General features: G+C 37.8%; 1 protein-coding gene across 2 annotated transcripts in view; it reads left to right on the forward strand.

Moving 5' to 3' along the window:
* Window positions 1-20,337, forward strand: part of MACROD2 (mono-ADP ribosylhydrolase 2) — a 1,976,756-nt gene that overhangs the window by 1,861,362 nt on the left and 95,057 nt on the right. For both annotated transcript variants that reach the window (XM_059897602.1, XM_059897603.1), the window contains one exon: window positions 18,170-18,247. In XM_059897602.1, the coding sequence (XP_059753585.1) occupies window positions 18,170-18,247 (78 nt within the window). The remainder of the gene's footprint in view (window positions 1-18,169; window positions 18,248-20,337) is intronic.

Here is a 20,337-nt window from a genome sequence, read left to right on the forward strand (position 1 = left end):
GGAAACCAAGATGTGTACTCACCCCACCAAAAATGCACGAAGTCTTTTCAGTCTACAAATCAAAATCATAATATCACTCACACATATTCAAGAATGTTTGTTGAACTTTGACTCCTAAAAATGTACTATTCTTAGAGTATAATTTTTTTCTATCTTGTCACTTTCTTGTTAATTAGTATAAAAAATAATATTCGGAATAACTCTTTAAGATAGTCCCATAAAAGGCGTATTCCTAGCCAATCTGGATAAATCCAGAGCATCTGCTAAGAGCAGTCTAATTTTCTTTGATTTTTATTTTTTATTTAAGTAGAGTTGATTTACAATGTTGTGTTAATTTCTGCTGTACAGCAAAGTGATTCAGTTATACATATACATACATTCCTTTTTATATTCTTTTCTATTATGGTTTATCACAGGATATTGAACACAGTTCCCTGTGCTATATAGTAGGACCTTGTTGTTTATCCGTTCTCTATATACTAGTTTGCATCTGCTAACCGCAAACTCCCAGTCCATCCCTCCCACAAGCCCCCTCCCCCTTGGCAACCACAAGTCTGTTCTCTGTGTCTGTGAGTCTGTTTCTGTTTTGTAGATAAGTTCATTTGTGTCATATTTTAGAGTCCATGTATTAGATGATATCATATGGTATTTGTCTCTCTGTCTGACTTACTTCACTTAATATGATAATCTCTAGGTCTATCCATGTTGCTATAAATGGCATTATTTCATTATTATGGCTGAGTAGTATTCCATTGTGTGTATATATATATATATATATACACCACATCTTCTTTATCTATTCATCTGTTGATGGACATTTAGGTTGTTTCCATGTCTTAGTTATTGTGAATAGTGCTGCTATGGACATAGGGGTGCATGTATCTTTTTAAATTACAGTTTTGTCTGGATATATGTCCAGGAGTGGGATTGCTGAATTTTAGTGTTTAGTTTTAGCTTTTTAGTTTTTTGAGGAACTTCCGTACTGTTTTCCATAGTGGCTGCACCAACTTACATTCCCACCAACAGTGTAAGAGGGTTCTCTTTTCTCCACACCCTCTCCAGCATTTGTTGTTTGTAGACTTTCTAATGATGGCCATTCTGACTGGTGTGAGGTGGTATCTTATTGTAATTTTGATTAAACCAGCCTAATTTCCTATGAAATGGCTTTCAGATTAACCCAGTGATTCTCAGACTTTAATGTGCATTGAAATCAAATATACATTAATATTTGAGTTAAAAGCTGAATACTCTACTCTAAAGGCATTTTAAAGGATTTCCAGTATTAATTTTGAAGATATGTACTTTTGCCACTGCTTAAGATCTGACTTCTCTGAAAAACAGAGACCATGACAGTGGTTCATGTAGGATGGCATGTGGTCATATTTTGACTGGGCAGAGACACTGGAGAAAAGCAATGTAAAAGAATTCACTTCAGATCCATGACATGGAGGGGCTCTTGCTCAGATATTCCCATGTTTAAAGTTGTATAGCATCCATTAGGATGTTAATAAGTGTAAATGAATGACAAAAGAATTCAGCAGCCAAAACATTTTAGAAACTACAGGTTTAGACAGGTGGTTTCCACATTGCAGGACTTTTCAGAGCCTTCAACATGCTGACATGCATTGAGAAGCTCAGGGGAGATTGAAGCATGTGGCATTTCTGATTTTAATTGACCAAATCTTATTTAAAAAATTGTTTTGTTTGTCATTTTTTTCATATATAAAACATTTTTAATCCAACAAATTATAGTTTGGGAAACAATCTCACATCCTATCCAGAAGAATTTTAAAATACGGTTTAAAGTTTTGTTTTCGATAAATCATAATCACTGTTATAATAAAAATAAGCAATAGTAAAATAACTTTTAAAAAATGGAGACTGAGTTTCTTAAATCCATTGTGGCACAGTGTTGTTGAGGGAATATTCTCCCAAGTTTCAGAAAATGATGTAGCCTCTCAGTTTTTGACGCTAGATTTCCATGAGCAAAAAAGTGTATCCTGCCTCATTCCTAATGATGTTTGTTGTCATCTATTCTTCCCACCACTGTTCCCAGGGTGGGTATATTTATTAAGAGAGACAGAGAATGTTTCAGAACTGCTGCATTCCTTAAAAAAAAGAAAAGAAAAATTGGCTAGCTAGTGTCAAAGACAAACATTTTTTAATCAAGTACAAAGACAAGGTTTCCTAACAAACATTGATAGCATTTAATGGAAAGTTTTCTATTTCATTTAGAAATTAGCCTTCTTTCTCAGGCCAAAGGGACAGTAACACTCACATATACACGTGTACATACACAAAACAACACACACATGCACACCCAGACACTGTTTTAGACCCAACATGAATCTGCAAGACAAGATTTCTCCCAGCTTGATCTTTGATTTATGATGTTTTTGTGATACCGGGAGACTCATAAAGATCTAAGTCTTTCAAAAGACGTGTTTTTCAAAAGCCATTAAACTGTTACAGTTTACCTAAACCATCCATAAATGCTGTCTGTGCCAACCACGTTCTGAAGCAGAGTCATTACTAAATATTCACTCAATAACTCTATCCTAACCATGTAATGCGACAAACATTTCTGTTGACAGTTAAGACCTTGAGACCACTCCAAGCACCAGGCAATGAACTTCTCTGAATCTTTCTTTTCAGTTTTAGGAAAATAAGCAACCATCTTTTCTCATTGTACAGTTTTCTGCTTTCTGCTTGTCGGAGCTTCCTTCCAGCTGGAAGTCCTGGTGTAGACTCATCCAGAGAACTTGGATCTGCAGCTACGTATTTATTACCTAACACTGATGTTTGCCAGGATCAGCAGGAGGAGCTCAGGTTACCCTTCCACACATACACCCTTCTCTTCCTGACAACATTCTTTGTGCAAGGTCAAAGCCCCTCCCCAACTCTTCCCCCGTGCTTCCCCCAAGGTTGAGCTAACAGAACACATCAGACTCTGCTCCCATTTCACTCCAAGAAAGAGTGTCTCCTGAGTTTACGAGCAGCAATTCTTCCATCTCCACTCATCCTTTCTCCTCCTCCTACTTAACTGTTCTCCTCTCTGAACCATGCTTCCTACCCAACAGTCTGCCTCTTCCATCAAGTATAAAGAAACCAGGAACTCACTATGGTTCATATGGTGACCATATGCCCTGAAATTTTTTTATTGAAGTATAGTTGATGTACAATGTTGTGTTAGTTTCAGGTGTACAGCAAAGTGAATCTGTTATACATATACATATATCCATTATTTTTTAGATCCTTTTCCCACATAGGCCATTACAGAGTATTGAGTAGAGTTCCCTGTGCTATACAGTATGGCTTTATTAGTTATCTATTTTTTATATAGTAGTGTGTTTATGTCAATCCCAGTCTTCCAGTTTATCCCTCCCCCCTTACACCCTGGTAACCATAAGTTTGCTTTCTACATCTGTAACTCTATTTCTGTTTTGTAGATAAGTTCACTTATACCCTTTTTTTAGATTCCAAATGTAAGTGATGTCATATGGTATTTGTCTTTTTCTGTCTGACTTACTTCATTCAGTATGACAATCTCTAGGTCCATCCATGTTGCTGCAAATGGCATTATTTTGTTCTTTTTTATGGCTGAGTAGTATTCCATTGTATATATGTACCACATCTTCTTTATCCATTCCTCTGTTGAGGGACACTTAGGTTGCTTCCACATCCTGGCTATTGTAAATAATGCTGCAGTGAACATTGGGGTGCATTGCCCTGAATTTTTAAGTACAATTCTGACTGCAAAGATTCTTTCTTCTTATCAGATCACATAATATGATTTCTGTAAGGAAAAAAAATAAAAGAGAAAAATATCTTCCTCCTGAGCATGGACTATCACCTCCTGGGGAACTAGGTTTGAGTGCTGTTGTCACAAGTATTTTGCTAGTTTTTCAGGAGGAAAATTAATGGAAGTGGGATTAAAAAATAAATATCTAAAAATATATTTGCTGTCATGTTATGTCATCTTTGCTCATTTCTTCCTTTGAAAATCCTTTCAGTGATAATGAAGAAATTGTGTCCAAAGAGCTTTGTGCACTGATCCTAATTGGTTGGGTTTTAATAATAAAGACAATCAAAAAGGTTTTATAGTACCCAAGTACCATCTCACTTAATTCTTTCAATGACTCTTTGAGATGGAATATGAATTAGGGAATGCTAGCTGCTGTAACAAAAATGTCAAATTGACCCAAGAGAAATTTATTTTCTCACGTATATAAAATCCACAGTGAGAGGTCATGTTCCCTACAGTCTTTCAGGGACTCAAGGTGATGGAGGTATGTGAATTTCAGCTTGTGGTCCCTAAGGCTGCCTTGAGTCTTGACAGCAGATAGGAAGAAGAGCGAGAAAGGGTTGCACAGGAGGTTTTTACGACCAGGCCTAAAAGTGACACACACCACTTCTGCCCACTTTCCATTAGCCAGAACTCAGTTGCATGGTACCACCTGACTGCAAGAGAGGTCCTCTCAGTCCTGCAAGTTACTCCTTCTTGTGTGACTAGGATAAAGGAAACAGATTTGTTGAATAGCTACCCTGTATTTTCCAAAGAGGGCTGGCATTATTATTATCACTATTTTTTCCCTGTTTTTACAAATGAAGCAACCAAGATTCAGCTTGGATAACTTGCCTTGGACTACACAAGTACTGAGGGCTAAAGAATAGACTTGAGCTTAAGACTTTTTGAAAAAACGAAAATCACCCATTTCTGTGTTTTTTTCCCCCTTATGCCATGAGTCTGCTCTGTATTAAGAAACACACACTATTAAGTCTTTATGGGATGTCAGCTAATGCCATGAAAATGAGTGGTAAATACTTGATCTTTTCACATTTCTCTTTTGAAGGACAATTCTATGTTTCAAGTTGCCAGCTGTTTTTTAAAATCAATAATGCCTAGAACTAAATGATAATATGTTTAGATTTTTGCCTGCTGTGTTTTATAGCAGACTCTATAATTTTATAATGTTTTAAATCTTCATATCCTTCCTTATTTCAGATTCATATTTGAAGTGGTTCCCTCAAAAATGACATGAACAACAGGGTCTCTACATAAGCTAATAAATGGGAATGTGTCACAATAGGGGCTCAAGCAGAGCTCTGATTCACAAATCTGCTTATAGGTTTTCCTAGTAGCAGATATCTTACTATATTTGGTCTAGAATTTCACACACTCATGTGTTATACAGATAGCTGGTTTTAATGAATCCAAGGTCAAGGGTATATATTTGGACCCTATATAAATCGGCTAACCTTATATAGGTCAAAGTTCATGGTCATATTAATATATCATACTTGAATATGATCTCATTCTGTAAGTCAAGTAAAAGGTCCTAAGGCCAACTGACATTCCCAAGCAAAGCAAAATGAGCATATTCAGCCCACTGCTTCTTGAATTCCTGTAATACTTTCATGTTTCCCTCAAAGTAAAATGCAAACGTGTAACTACAACATGTAAGACATACCATCGCAGACTGTACCTGACCCTCCATTCTTATCTCACAGAACACTCTTTCCCCTCACTATGCCTCCATCTCATCATAGCCTTTTCTGGCCATCTTTTTAGGTAGGGCCTCTCCTCCACTAAACGTCCATCCCAGCCCCCTGTTCATTTCTCTGTAACACTTACAACTATCTGTAACCATGTAAACCTCTCTTTTGCATACTCACCTTTTGCCCATCCCTCCATTATAACTTAATTTTCACTGGGGGAAGGATAGCATATGTGTTGTCCATCATTTTACCTTCTGGTGATTCGTACAAAGTCTGGCCTTCAGAAAGTACCAATTAAAACGTATTTAGATTTGAAAATCTAAAAGCACCAATTAAAATGGTGTTATGGCCATCAACAAATATTGACTGGATTTTAACTCTTTGTAAGACCTTCTGCAAGAGGAAGAAGAAAATATTGCTGTTGACCTTCAAGGAATTTACAATTGAGATGGAAAAATGAGATATCCAGGCATGTGTTACATAGCTAAAATCAGCAACAACAATACTAATTGCAGCTAATATTTATTTAATCCTTATTATACATTAGATTCTGTTCTAAAAATTTTAGGTGTTTTCATTCATTCCACTCTCATCTATGAGACAAATGCAGTTATCACCCCAGTTTACAGACAAGGAAAGTTAAGCACAGAGCAATAAGGCACATGGTCAGAGGCCACTTAACTAGGATGTGACACAGCTAACAAACCAGACAGAGTGACAAGTACAAAGGAAAGATTTCATAGGAACATGTCAAAGGAGCTTGGGGGCAAGGAGCATCTCTGGCGTGGGGTTATCTGTGAAGTGTGGGTAGAGACTAGGAGATTTGAGCTGGGATCTGAAAGGTGCACAGATGTCGTAGATGGAAAGAAGCTATTCTAGTTGGGCAGAGGAGCAACCATGAAAGGTTGGAAGTAGGACATCAAAAAACCTATTTTCGGTTCGATGAACAGACTCACTTGGCCTCAATGATGGATCCATTCATCTACTTATTAATTAGTTACTAAGGTAGAGCCCTGATTATAAAGAACTCTGAATGCCAAGCTAAGAAATTTGGGTCAAATCAACATAAAGCAGAAATTTTCAAACATTGGATATTGTTTGGGTATAAGTAGTTTTTTAGTGCGGTAGTTGTTACAAATTTATCATTCTCTTTCTTCCCCTAATTCCTTCTCAGAGCATCCTCTCTGATTATACCTAATTAGACTCTTCTTTATCCCAGCCATGCCTATTAGCATTTGTAGATGCTTCTCTATATGCCAAATTAGATTTTCTAGTTTCTGATGGACCATCCTTTGGCAAGCTGCAGTTTCCCACCTTCACAACTCTGGCCTTCAAATAAACATGTCTTTAATTATTTGTATAAGTCAGGCTAATGCAAAATTCTCTAGAACAGCACTGTCTGATAGAAATAAATGAGAGCCACATATGTAACTTTAAATTTTCTAATAGCCACATTAAGGAAGAGAAGGGTGAAAACAGTTTTAATAATATATTTAACCAGTACATCCAAAATATAATTTCAACATATAGTCAATAGTAAAATATTGATGAAGTATTGTATACTCTTTTTTAGAAACTTATCAGTATAGTTCTCTACTACAAACAGAACTGATATTCTGCTACCCTAGTACCACTGCAGGAATGTTTAAAATACTGAAATACTTACATGGTGTTTGGCAAACAGTGACTTAACTCCCCTCCTTGTAAGTAACTCCAACCACCACTGCTATCCCTGGCACACCAGGGGTCTCCATGACTTTGCCCCAGGGCTGTGGGCATGTGCATCCTGATCAGAGACACCAATGCCAGTTGTTAAGGGTTTTGAATATCATCCCAGATTCCCTTATCACTACTTTGTCCATCCTATCCAAACACTGACTACTTGATATGGTTTAAGGATCAATGACAATTAACCCCAGATAATTGGGATAGGGAAAGGGAACCTTACATTTAGGGAAGATTCCATTTCCAAATCCATTTTGAGACTTTGTTCTGATGGGCAACAAGGGTACCAACTTGAATAACTCACATTCAGAAGTCAAATAAATCATCCAAACAACAGAAAGGCATATGTCAGTGTTAAGGACAGAATGTTTGTGTCCCCTCAAACACAAACAGATTTCATACATTAATGCTGCTAGCCGATGTGATGGTATTTGGAGATGGGCTCTTTGGGAGGTAATTGGGGTTATATTAGGTCATGAGGGTGGGTCCCTTCATGATGGGATTAGTGGCCTTATTAAGAAAAGGAAGAGAGAAAGATCTCAAGCTCTGTCTCTCTGCAAACACACTGAGAAAAGGCCATGTGAGGACACAGCAAGAAGGCTTCTTTCTGCAAGCCAGGAGTAGGGTCCCACCAGAAACTGAATCAGCCAATACCTTAATCCTGGACTGCTCACCTCCAGAGCTTTGAGAAAATAAATTTCTGAAGTTGAAGTCATTCAGTCTATGGTATTTTGTTATGGCAGCCCTAGCAGACTAATATAGTCAGTCATGGCATAAGGCAAATCTATTATAATGATTTCTAGGACTCATACTTAAACCTAGTCTAAAATATTACAGTAGTAGATTAAGATAAAATCTTCCTGGAAATAGAAAATAATATTTTTACATTAATCCATAGTCTATTTCCCAAGGTTCTCATAAAACAACATCTTACAGTATTTTGTTTTAACACATTTTTCTCAGTTTATGAGGCAAAACATTGCCCTCATCATACAAATGCCTTTATACACCCCATTTCCTGTAATACCAGATGTTGCCTGATTTTTCCCCCCACCAGGGTCAGTTTTAAAAATGAAATTTACTGAACTTGTTTTGTTCTGCAAGACCAGGCTGTTCTCCTCTTTAACTTTCTCTAAGTTTCTTGGTCCAGTATCTTTCTTTCTTTCTTTCTTTCTTTTTTTTAAACATCTTTATTGGAGTATAATTGCTTTACAAAGGTGTGTTAGTTTCTGCTTTATAACAAAGTGAATCAGTTATACATATACATATGTCCCCATATCTCTTCCCTCTTGCGTCTCCCTCCCTCCCACCCTCCCTATCCCACCCCTCTAGGTGGTCACAAAGCACCGAGCTGATCCCCCTGTGCTCTGTGGCTGCTTCCCACTAGCTATCTATTTTACGTTTGGTAGTGTATATATGTCCATGCCACTTTCTCACTTTGTCCCAGCTTACCCTTCCCCCTCCCCATATCCTCAAGTCCATTCTCTAGTAGGTCTGTGTCTTTATTCCTGTCTTGTCCCTAGGTTCTTCATGACCTTTTTTTTTTTTTTTTTTTTAGATTCCATATATATGCATTAGCATATGGTATTTGTTTTTCTCTTTCTGACTTACTTCACTCTGTATGACAGACTCTAACTCCATCCACCTCACTACAAATAACTCAATTTTGTTTCTTTTTATGGCTGAGTAATATTCCATCATATATATGTGCCACATCTTCTTTATCCATTCATCTGTTGATGGACACCTAGGTTGCTTCCATGTCCTGGCTATTGTATAAATTTTTATTTTTTTAAACATCTTTATTGAAGTATAATTGCTTCACAATGGTGTGTTAGTTTCTGCTTTATAACAAAGTGAATCAGCTACACATATACACACGTTCCCATATCTCCTCCCTCCCGCATCTCCCTCCCTCCCACCCTCCCCATCCCACCCCCCCAGGCGGTCACAAAGCACCGAGCTGATCTCCCTGTGCTATGTGGCTGCTTCCCACTAGCTATCTATTTTACATTTGGTAGTGTATATATGTCCATGACACTCTCTCACCCTGTCACATCTCACCCCTCCCCCTCCCCATATCCTCAAGTCCATTCTTTAGTAGGTCTGTGTCTTTATTCCCATCTTGCCACTAGGTTCTTCATGACCTTTTTTTTTTTTTTTTCCTTAGATTCCATATATATGTGTTAGCATACTGTATTTGTTTTTCTCTTTCTGACTTACTTCACTCTGTATGACAGACTCTAACTCCATCCACCTCATTACAAATACCTCCATTTCATTTCTTTTTATGGCTGAGTAATATTCCATTGTATATATGTGCCACATCTTCTTTATCCATTCATCCGATGATGGACATTTAGGTTGCTTCCATGTCCTGGCTATTGTAAATAGAGCTGCAATGAACATTTTGGTACATGACTCTTTTTGAATTATGGTTTTCTCAGGGTATATGCCCAGTAGTGGGATTGCTGGGTCGTATGGTAGTTCTATTTTTAGCTTTTTAAGGAACCTCCATACTGTTCTCCATAGTGGCTGTATCAATTTACATTCCCACCAACAGTGCAAGAGGGTTCCCTTTTGTCCACACCCTCTCCAGCATTTATTGTTTGTAGATTTTTTGATGATGGCCATTCTGACCGGTGTGAGATGATATCTCATTGTAGTTTTGATTTGCATTTCTCTAAGGATTAATGATGTTGAGCATTCTTTCATGTGTTTGTTGGCAATCTGTATATCTTCTTTGGAGAAATGTCTATTTAGGTCTTCTGCCCATTTTTGGATTGGGTTGTTTGTTTTTTTGATATTGAGCTGCATGAGCTGCTTGTAAACCTTGGAGATTAATCCTTTGTCAGTTGCTTCATTTGCAAATATTTTTCCCATTCTGAGGGTTGTCTTTTCATCTTGCTTATGTTTTCCTTTGCTGTGCAAAAGCTTTTAAGTTTCATTAGGTCCCATTTGTTTATTTTTGTTTTTATTTCCATTTCTCTAGGAGGTGGGTCAAAAAGGATCTTGCTGTGATTTATGTCATAGAGTGTTCTGCCTATGTTTTCCTCTGAGAGTTTGATAGTGTCTGGCCTTACATTTAGGTCTTTAATCCATTCTGAGTCCATTTTTGTGTATGGTGTTCGGGAGTGTTCTAATTTCATTCCTTTACATGTAGCTGTCCAGCCTTCCCAGCACCACCCATTGAAGAGGACTGTCTTTTCTCCACTGTATATTCTTGCCTCCTTTATCAAAGATAAGGTGTTGGTCCAGTATCTTTCAATCTGTATACAAGGTTCATGAGGCTGCTATACATTGGAAATGACTAGAAAGGTGAATGTTTTAAAAAATGAATCTAAAAGAGTGCCATACTTCTTAAAATAATATTGGTAATAAAGCACTTTTGAAATGTTTAAAGTATATACACATCAAAATTAGAAAATGAACTTGCAATGTCCAGAATGTGAGTCTGACTCTTACCTTGGTTGGTCAGAAAGTCAGAGAGTGAGGAAAACATTTCAAGAGCCTCAAGAACTGGGTCATTCGAGAGGCAATAGCCCCTCCACCAATTCTTCTAGAAACTCAACAGTCATGCACTCAGGGAGCATCTGAGACTTTACCTTCTTTTCCTCTTTCTGCTCTCCTTATGTTGCCAAGTAACTCTTAATGCTTCTTCTACTCCATCCATGGCTTCTGTTTCCTCCCTTCTCCTTGAGTGAATCTCTGCCTTAAGCTACTCTATGCTTTGAAACTTTCTCTGTATATTTTACCACCAAACACTCCAAGTCAAAGGAGCTGGTGGATTCCTTTCATCATCGTCTAATATGAGTTCTCTCCTGGTAGGTGGAGGTCTCATGACAGGCCACCTTAATTTAATGTCTGTTGGCCACCCTACAGGTGACCTATCAGTCACCTCACCAGTCACCTATGGTCCAGCGCTCAGGATTAAATGGTACAAAACACGGCAACCTCTTTTCCCAACTTTCCCTAGTTTGGTGGCAGACACTTGCCTCAACATACCCTAATGAAAGGCATCATGGCATAAGAGAGCTGTAAGTCGGGAAAATAGGGGGAGCATTCACATTTTTGCTACTAAGTCATGAAAAAACAGGTTATTGACTGTCTTGGCTGTCTTAATTTGGGTTCTCCAAAAACAAATTCTCAGACAAGGATGTGGGTACAAATGGTTTATTTGGGAGGTGGTCCCAGGAAGCATACGTGAGGCTTGGGGAAGTAGGGCAGGGTTGGGAGGACAGCCAATAAGGGGTACATTAATGAACAGCTTACTGTTGGGGGAAACTGGGACTCCATTCCTCTGAGAGATGTATAGTGAACAGAATTGTCTCCCTGAGGGGTGGGCAAACTGGAGTCTTACCTCCTGCATCCTTTGGGTGTCTGGAGTTGGGCATTAACTCCTGGGTGCTTCTGGAGTTGGGCATTAGCTCCTGGGTGCTTCTGGAGTTGGGCATTAGCTCCTGGGTGCTTCTGGAGTTGGGCATTAGCTCCTGGGTGCTTCTGGAGTTGGGCATTAGCCCCTTGGTGCCTCTGGAGTTGGGCATTAGCTCCTGGGTGCTTCTGGAGTTGGGCATTAGCTCCTGGGTGCTTCTGGAGTTGGGCATTAGCCCCTTGGTGCCTCTGGAGTTGGGCATTAGCTCCTGGGTGCTTCTGGAGTTGGGCATTAGCTCCTGGGTGCTTCTGGAGTTGGGCATTAGCTCCTGGGTGCTTCTGGCCCACCTGGGTCAAGCATGCCCTCAGTCAGTGTCTCAGAAAGCAGCTCATCTCCTGGAACCATTTGCTGCAATCTCAGGGGTAGTTCAATGAGATATGGTATGGGGGCATGCCTGGCTGTAAGGCTTAGCTGACCTGGGTTGTTTCTATTCCAGCTACTCTAAGAGATCAATCCTCTCTAAATGTTAGAGTTGGGTGTGGGCTGAGAAGAAGTAAGAGAAAGAAGAGTGGAGTGAATCCAGCCTTGGGACACCCAATACAGCAAAAGCATAGGGTTGTTTAGAATGGCTGAAGTTTGGATTCAGTTTGAATGTCCAATAATGGAGGCAAGAGTAGAATAACTTGAGGTAGATCCACGTAATGAATCATTCTTCAGCCATCCAAATTATAGAATTATATTCAATAGCATGTGGGAAAGTTGAAGGAAAAAAAAAAAACAGAAAAAAGTAAACACATCCATTTTCATTTGAATGGGTTTTTGGATCTTTCTGGATGTGGGGAACAAAGAGATGCTAAGGAGAAGTCATCTAGGTCTTTGAAACTCACGTAAAATAAGTAACTCCCACAAGGGTCCAGGTGCTTATCTTAGTCTCCAAGCATGTCCCTTTCCATCACTTTGGAAAAGAGACTTAAGTTGTGTTCCGACAGGGTGAGTTATGACTGGGTCCTTGAGGACTGTAGGAATCCCTGGATCTTAGCCACTCTCTCCAAGCACCTGGCTGAAAACAGCCTGAGCCCAGAAGTTGAAGCAGCTATGAATCTGGAGATAGATTGTGCCTATTGCCTCAACTTCTCAATGAAATTAAATAATTGAGAAGTAGCGGCCAGCTGTTCGGCTCTGACCCTGCTCCAAGTAAGCGTCAAAAAAATCCCTCCTCCCTTCTCCTAAGGGGGCAGTCCTCTCAGTAGTAGTTACCAGATCAAATTAAACCAAAGTGTAAATAAAATACTTGTCTTCTCCCTGATTTATAGATGAACATTTTAATAGAATTCCAAGTCTGTTTGTATTTAGAACCATAGCTACTTTTCATGCCTGTGTCCTGGTCAGATTTTTTTTTTAATGATTTCAAGAGAGCCTGCAGTGCAAGGCTTAACAAGGGAGAGGGAGGCAAGAACAGAAAGGCATCAGAGGATGGAGGTCAAAGATAGCAGGTCACAGACAACCCAACAAGAGAAGATTTGCCTTTGTTTACATCGCCAAAGGGGAAAAATTAACTTGATGGAAGGGGTAATTAAGCATTTCTTTTTCCATCATGGTCCAGCCCGGCTTCATATGCAACTGTTCTGTTTTGCATTGTGATGAATCTTCGTCGAATTGCAGAATTAAAGGTGGCCAGTTTGTCACTGATGTCACACAGCAACAATTCTCCCACTATTAACCTTTATTTTATAAATAGACAGTAAAAATCTCAGTGCAAGAACTGTCCAACACAGGTAGGCAGATAATGAGGGAAGAGTGGAAAGGTTTACAGAGACGTGTTGTCTGGAAGGAAGAGATCATTTGAACAAGTCAGCAGATTAGCATTATAAAGTGTATAAAAGGGATTATCTGCCTTGACACCCTCAGGTCCTAGATGCTGAAACTGCATATCTATGTAAAGTGAATGGATTTTCCTAGTTATGAAGCTTGTAGTTGTAAACCTAGAATCACACCTCCAACATAGTGCCCATCCACTCATGATTGACTCTCTTATTTGCTTATATTTTCAAAAACAACCTGCAGAAGAATACCACCTCCAGTGTTGGAATAAGCTGGTTTACCCAGGTGTACTGTTCAGAATTTGGAATATGTTCTCTCATAGAAACAAAGTTAGTATACGTGATGGTAATTCTCCCAGGCGTGTCTCAAAGACACTTAGTACCCAGATTCCACAGCTCTGGGAATGATTCTCTGCCTTTTAATGGGGGTTAATGAGAGCATAGTGGAGGCAAATGACCAACCATAGCTCAGCTCCCACTTCTCAGGGCCATGTCCTGTCCTGTGGACCCAGTTCCTTTTCAGGTAAACATAGTTCAGCCTGTGTATCCAGCATCACGGAGACCAAGCACAGTTCTGAGCTTTGCCATCTGAATCCTCTGGGAATGTATTGCAGGATATATTTTTCCTTCATGTATGGAGGAATCACTGCAAAGCTTCAAGGAGACCCTAATCAGCTGTAGAGACTCTAGTTTATTGTGAATTATCACACTGTTCAGCTGGAAGAAAAATTACTTTATTCCAATTGCTTCACACATTAAACCAGCTAAATGAACAGACCAGGATAAATGTTTTGCTTGGTTTAGCTATTTTATAAGAATCAAAGGCAATCCAGGTGATTGTATTTCTGTGCAACTTTTGCATCAAGCTAAGGTGCTCACATATGGATGCTGACACGTTACAGAGCAAGAATATTTTACATGTAGGCATTCACACATGGCATTTATTTTGTTCAGACCCATTAGAACTTTTACACCCAAATGACCTCTTGCCGCTACTCTGAATAATAGTCAGGGGCTACCTCTCTTACTAGATGGATTTTGCTCACCTCCTGGCTTGAAAATGTCCTCAAAGATAGTTAATCAGACTTCCCTGGTGGCGCAGTGGTTAAGAATCCGCCTGCCAATGCAGGGGACCCAGGTTCGAGCCTTGGTCCGGGAAGATCCCACATGCCTCAGAGCAGCTAAGCCTGTGTGCCACAACTACTGAGCCTGCGCTCTAGAGCCCGCGAGCCACAACTACAAAAGCCCGTGCACCTAGAGCCCGTGCTTCGCAACAAGAGACGCCACCACAATGAGAAGCACGCGTGCCGCAACTAGAGAAAGCCCGCACACAGCAACGAAGACCCAATGCAGCCAAAAATAAATAAATAAATAAATTTATTTTTAAAATGGCAGTGTCACTGGCATTAGAGTATACATTTCTATAGTTATTTTTAACCTTGTTGGGGTCACGGATCCCTACAAGAATATGACAGAAGCTATCTCCTCCCAGAAAAATGAACATATGAATATATGCACACATTTGCATATCATTTCAAAAAGGTTTGTGGACCCCTAGAGTATATTTAGTGGTGCTCTAGGGTTAAGAACTTTTGTTCTAAGGGAACGTTTTCAAAAGAGAGAGCATTTATTTTGATTTATAGTCTGGATATGTTTATTAAAAATTCAATAGTATCATCATTTATCATCACAGCTTAAATTTATACATGTACTATCCTGTGTAGACATGTGTAATTGACCTCATTAAAAATGACCTACCTACCGTTTAGAATTTCTGTCTTTAGAACTTTGGCTTGGCTGTTTGATTTAATATTTGCATTTGAAAAAGTTCTCTAATAGGACATTGACCTTAAGGATTTTGAAAGTCAGGATCTACATATAAATTTAATTCAAATTCTCTGCTATTAAAAGAACATTGACAGAATCTCAGAATTAGGTGATAACACTTTTACATTTTTTGAACATTACCAAATGATAATTTTTAGAATTAAATAAAATGTGAATCCGAGGTGATTCAAGAATTTAGTATATACAACTATAGTTTTCCTGGTAGTTTATGGAACTTACACAGAAAAAATAGCCTCTTTTAATGACCATACATACTGGATATATTTTCCCTCTTTCTCATTATGAATAATGACTTTATATACATATATAGTGCAGCTTTCATCCCATCCCAAGCAGAAAATCTCCAGTCATTTCAAACCCATGACTAAGTGTAATGTAATGGGATCCATGGTTTAAAACATTCAGGATCAAAACCAGTCCTGCTAAAGTTCATGAGACTGGAAATTCACATAGCCCTTTTAATAGAGACACTATAGTGGAAACAGTCTTCTGTAGCCACCTGGTTATTTGTGCATGCTATCATGAGCTTATACTTTTTATCTTGCTTTATTGCTGTACATACAATAGGTATGTACACTTCTGGAGAAGAGGCTCACATACAAGACAAAGTGAACTTGTGGCTTTGGTGATGGGTCATATTGATGGGAAATTCTTGTCATCACATAAAGGCATATTTCTGTACACACACAATACACTGAAACATCATATTTCTCGGATGCATAGTCTTTTATATATTTTATTTCCAAAGCCAGGACACATTCTTAGAGTTTATACTGTGTTATAGTTCATTTGGTCTCATTTTTTTTAATTCTATACAAAATAATAGTGCAAATAACAATTGAAGGTATCTTGGATTCAATGAAATACATTGTATATATTAGAGCACAAAAGATCAGAAGGTACCTTAGCAATGTTACAGCAACTCCTCAAGGAAATTGAAATTAAAGGGTCATTTAACTTACCAAAGACACAAATGTTGGTGACAAACAGGTATAGACTAATGATTAATTTTTTAAGTACTTTCACCCATCTTACATGACTCATTGGACCATAAACTTGTAAACTCAGTGTAAATCACTTTTCAAAAGACATTTCTTAAGTCATATTTGGTACATGAAACATAATGTTTATGTAAGTTAGAAAGTATAATGAATTATTGTTAAGTGTAAATGAATAAATTTTAACTACATACAAAATCTTGGATAATCTTGAAAGAAATGAGTGTTGTACAAGGCTACATATCAAATGGTACCATTTTCTATAAACAAGTAGAACTAAAATACTTTCAAAATTAAAATTTAGCCTGGTTCATATAGTACCTTTTTTCAGTCATTGTTCATTTTCAGTGTTCATGTGGAAAAAAAGTATTCAAATGATATTTTTTAATCCACATGTTAGATTTAAAATTAAAAAGGCGTATTTTAATGGGAGCTAATTTAAAACAATTTGACTTGAGTGAGATAACAGTTTGGGAAATGTGTCTGTGCTCAAGTTTTGCTTCCAAATTGGACTTTGAAACTTATTGTCACTCTCAGAAAGAAATAAGAAACAGTGCAGATAATTAAACATTTGCCTTGGGGGAATTATTTGCAGTCAATTAAAACCATACACTTTGGGTGTATACTTGCTTCACTGGTTATTAAATTTGAATCTTATGTTAACTACCCAGGTTTCTCACTTGTCCATCAAATGTTGCTTGTGGCAAGTTGGAGAAACAGACTTTCTCATAATATTCTAAAACATATTGTTTAAAGCTATCTCCTAGTTTGGGGAGGGAGAGAGAAAAATGGGTAAGGGAAACAAAGCAAGAATGATTTATTTCAGATTCCATCTGATTCAGCTCTGTTAGGAAGTTAAAACACAACTGAGGAATATGAACTCAGTAGAGAACCCATTTGTATTAGACGTGCTGGTCTACCAGCCTCAGCTCTCTCCATGGCCACATGCATACAAGATTAGCTCATGACTTTTAGATATCTTTGGATTATCACCCTTTTAACCGCATGAAAAATATCCACTAGATTGTAACCGCTACGAGAGCAGAGATTTGTTGTTTTGTTTACTATTGACTCCCCAGTGTCAAGAACTGTGCCTGGCGTAGAGTTGGCCCTTAGTAAATATTTGTGGAATGAATGAAAGATCTATTTTCTGTCTTCTTGCTGACCTACTCACGTACTCTTTCCAATGGACTTTGAAGAGCCTCCCTAGAGGTCTCCAACATCCAACAGGGGGCCCTTTGTAGCTTTGCAAGAGTCCATAAGTCACTGGAATCCTTTTAGCCACATATTTCCTGTAAAATACATCATACGATAAAAAAAAAAATGATGAACTTATGCTGATCCCACGTTTAAATGTGCTACACAAGAGAAAGGGTGAAGTTGCACAAAACAGAAGGTTTGTGTTCCCCCTTTGCTATCTTTCTACTGGTATAGCTCCTGAGGAAGATGAACTTAATTACCACTGGATTTCAAAGCTCTACATCTACCTTTTTCAAGGACTCAAGGCTCCCATATATGCACAACGACAGTAATGGAAGCATTAAGAACATTAAAATTATATTCCTTTAATCTTCTCTATTTTGCCTTCCTTTCATATCCTTTTGTGCAATTCTCCTAAGATTTTCACTGATGCATACATAAAGCCTGCTTATATTTTCTTCCTTGTTGTGAAAAGGATATTCTAGCCGAATCTTTACCGTTTTTACCTTGTGAACTTTGTGCAGACATCTTATGCAGTACTTTAAGAAAAGCTTATTTATTGATGAAGATATTTAAGTATTTTAATGGTATTTTTTGAAAGTAATAGATTTTTCCCCCAAACATAGATCTATTCTTTTAGTGCTGGAGGCTGCTGTATTTCCTGGTTAAAAATGCTGACTAGGGATTTTGCTTGTTTGTGATGTCAGATTCTGCAAAGGATGACAATATTACAAAAGAAAATGAAGTAACAGATCACTCTGCATGTGGCCAAGATCATCCCAATGGTAAGTTGTGAGATTCTTTTTCAGTTGTTTTTTTTTTTTTTTTTTTTTTCTGCTTTGGAATATTGCATTTTCTAAAACCCAGATTTTACTTTTTATGGAAAAATGGAATCTGGAATCTTGAACAACTCAGGAATTAGGGGCACCAGCCCTCCACACAGTCAAAAATCGGTGAACAACTTTATAGTCAGACCTCCGTATCTGTGGCTCCACATCCACAGATTCAACCAACCACAGACTATGTAGTACTGTAGTACATATTTGTTGAAAAAAATTTACCTATAAGTGAACTGCACAGTTCAAACCCATGTTGTTGAAGAGTCAACTGTATTTTACTAGAGCTAAATACCAGCTGATTGGTAGCTGCCACATTTAGAAGGGATGTTTGCTCTCCACAATACTCATTACTCATTAATTTTGTACCTGGCTGGCTTCATTTATTTTTGTTACCTGACTGAACTCTGTAGGCATTGGATTTGCAACTACTGGAGGGAAGATATGATACCAATGAGAATAAATGTGAAACATGGAGACAGTGTATACAGGAGATTAAATCTACATCTCCTTGGAATACCAAGAAGAGATAATAGAACAAATAGAAATGAAGCAGTCTTTAGAAAAATAACAGAAAAAAAGTTTTCCTAATGCAAACCAGTTCCTCTACCCAAAACACAAGAGTACATGTTATATTTATAGGCAAAGATAATGAAAACTCAAATGAGAACAGAAACCTACAAATCCTCATGGAATTTCTGAAGATCGATAATAAAGGAGGGCTTTTAAAGCATCTAGGAAATTCAAAATCAGGTTATAAGCAAAATCACCAAAATCAGATTAGCCTTAGCCTTCTTCTTCCACAGCTCTAAATCCTCAAAAACAAAAAATGGAGTAACATTTCCAGAGCTCTAAAGGACACCATGTCTATACTTAGTGAAGTTATTATTCATGCATGAAGTCAAGAGTAATATTTTCTCAGGAATAGAAAGATTAAGAAAGTATGCCACCCAAGTGTCCTTTCTGAAGAAACTAACAAAAGGCCTGTGCAGATACAATAAATACAGAAAGGAAGGAAACATTCAAGACTGAGAAAGGCACAGTTGGAAAGGACTATGTGATAAGAGACTCATTTAAATGTATGAAAACGTTGAAATAATTGTTTCAAAATTAGTATCAAAAGAACTTACTTAAATGGTTGCTTTTACCTTTGAAAATTATAGTATATTATTTTAAATGAGAAAGAAAAAGAAGGAGACGTTTTCACTTTCAGCAATGAGAATCTAAATAATTTAGACCATTACTCCCACTAGACAACCTGGACCAAAAAAAAAAAAAATAATTATATATATATATATATATATATATATATAATGAATATGTATGAAAATGGACATACAGAGACAGAATTTGAAACTGTTTTTACCTTAGGGCATTTGCTGATTCTGCAAAAGGCATCTTACGTCCCACTGCTCAAAAGGGCAGAGGGCCCTGGTAAACCCCTGTGTTTCGGGTTGAAACCCCAAAGATGTATACCTTAGCAGGAAGAATGAAACAGCAGTAGATCAGCCTCTTGCAAGACTGCTACTCAGCTTCAAATCATCTCAATCCCCAAATTAAATTAAGATCAACCTAGATTATCAGTCCCTCTAGGTACCTGAGAAAAACAAATGTAAATTACATACTAGATGGGGGTAAAAAAGTATTCTAAGTTTCAAACCATTTACATAAACAATTTGTTAAATATAATATCCAGCTCACACAGACAAAAAATAGCCAGAAAAAAAATAAAGAAAGGAGGTAACATGAAAAACAAACAGTCAAGGGTGGCAAGCCCACTTGGGCTGAAAATAGTAGTGTTACAAAGTATAAAACACAAAGACTATAAGGGGGATAAAGACAAGAGTGAAAATTTTAGCTGAGAACTGAGAATTCAAAACAGAAAAAAAGCAAAAAAGAAAAAGTCTAGAAGTAAAAGATGCCACACTGAAATGAAGAATTCAGTGAGCGGGTTTATGGTTTATTAGACACAGGTGAAAGAGAATTTGTGAACTAGAAGTTAGGTCAGAAGAACATATCGAAAATAAAAATAGGAGAGA

The sequence above is a fragment of the Balaenoptera ricei genome, chromosome 15 (genome assembly GCF_028023285.1).
Source record: "Balaenoptera ricei isolate mBalRic1 chromosome 15, mBalRic1.hap2, whole genome shotgun sequence".
Classification (NCBI taxonomy): domain Eukaryota; kingdom Metazoa; phylum Chordata; class Mammalia; order Artiodactyla; family Balaenopteridae; genus Balaenoptera; species Balaenoptera ricei.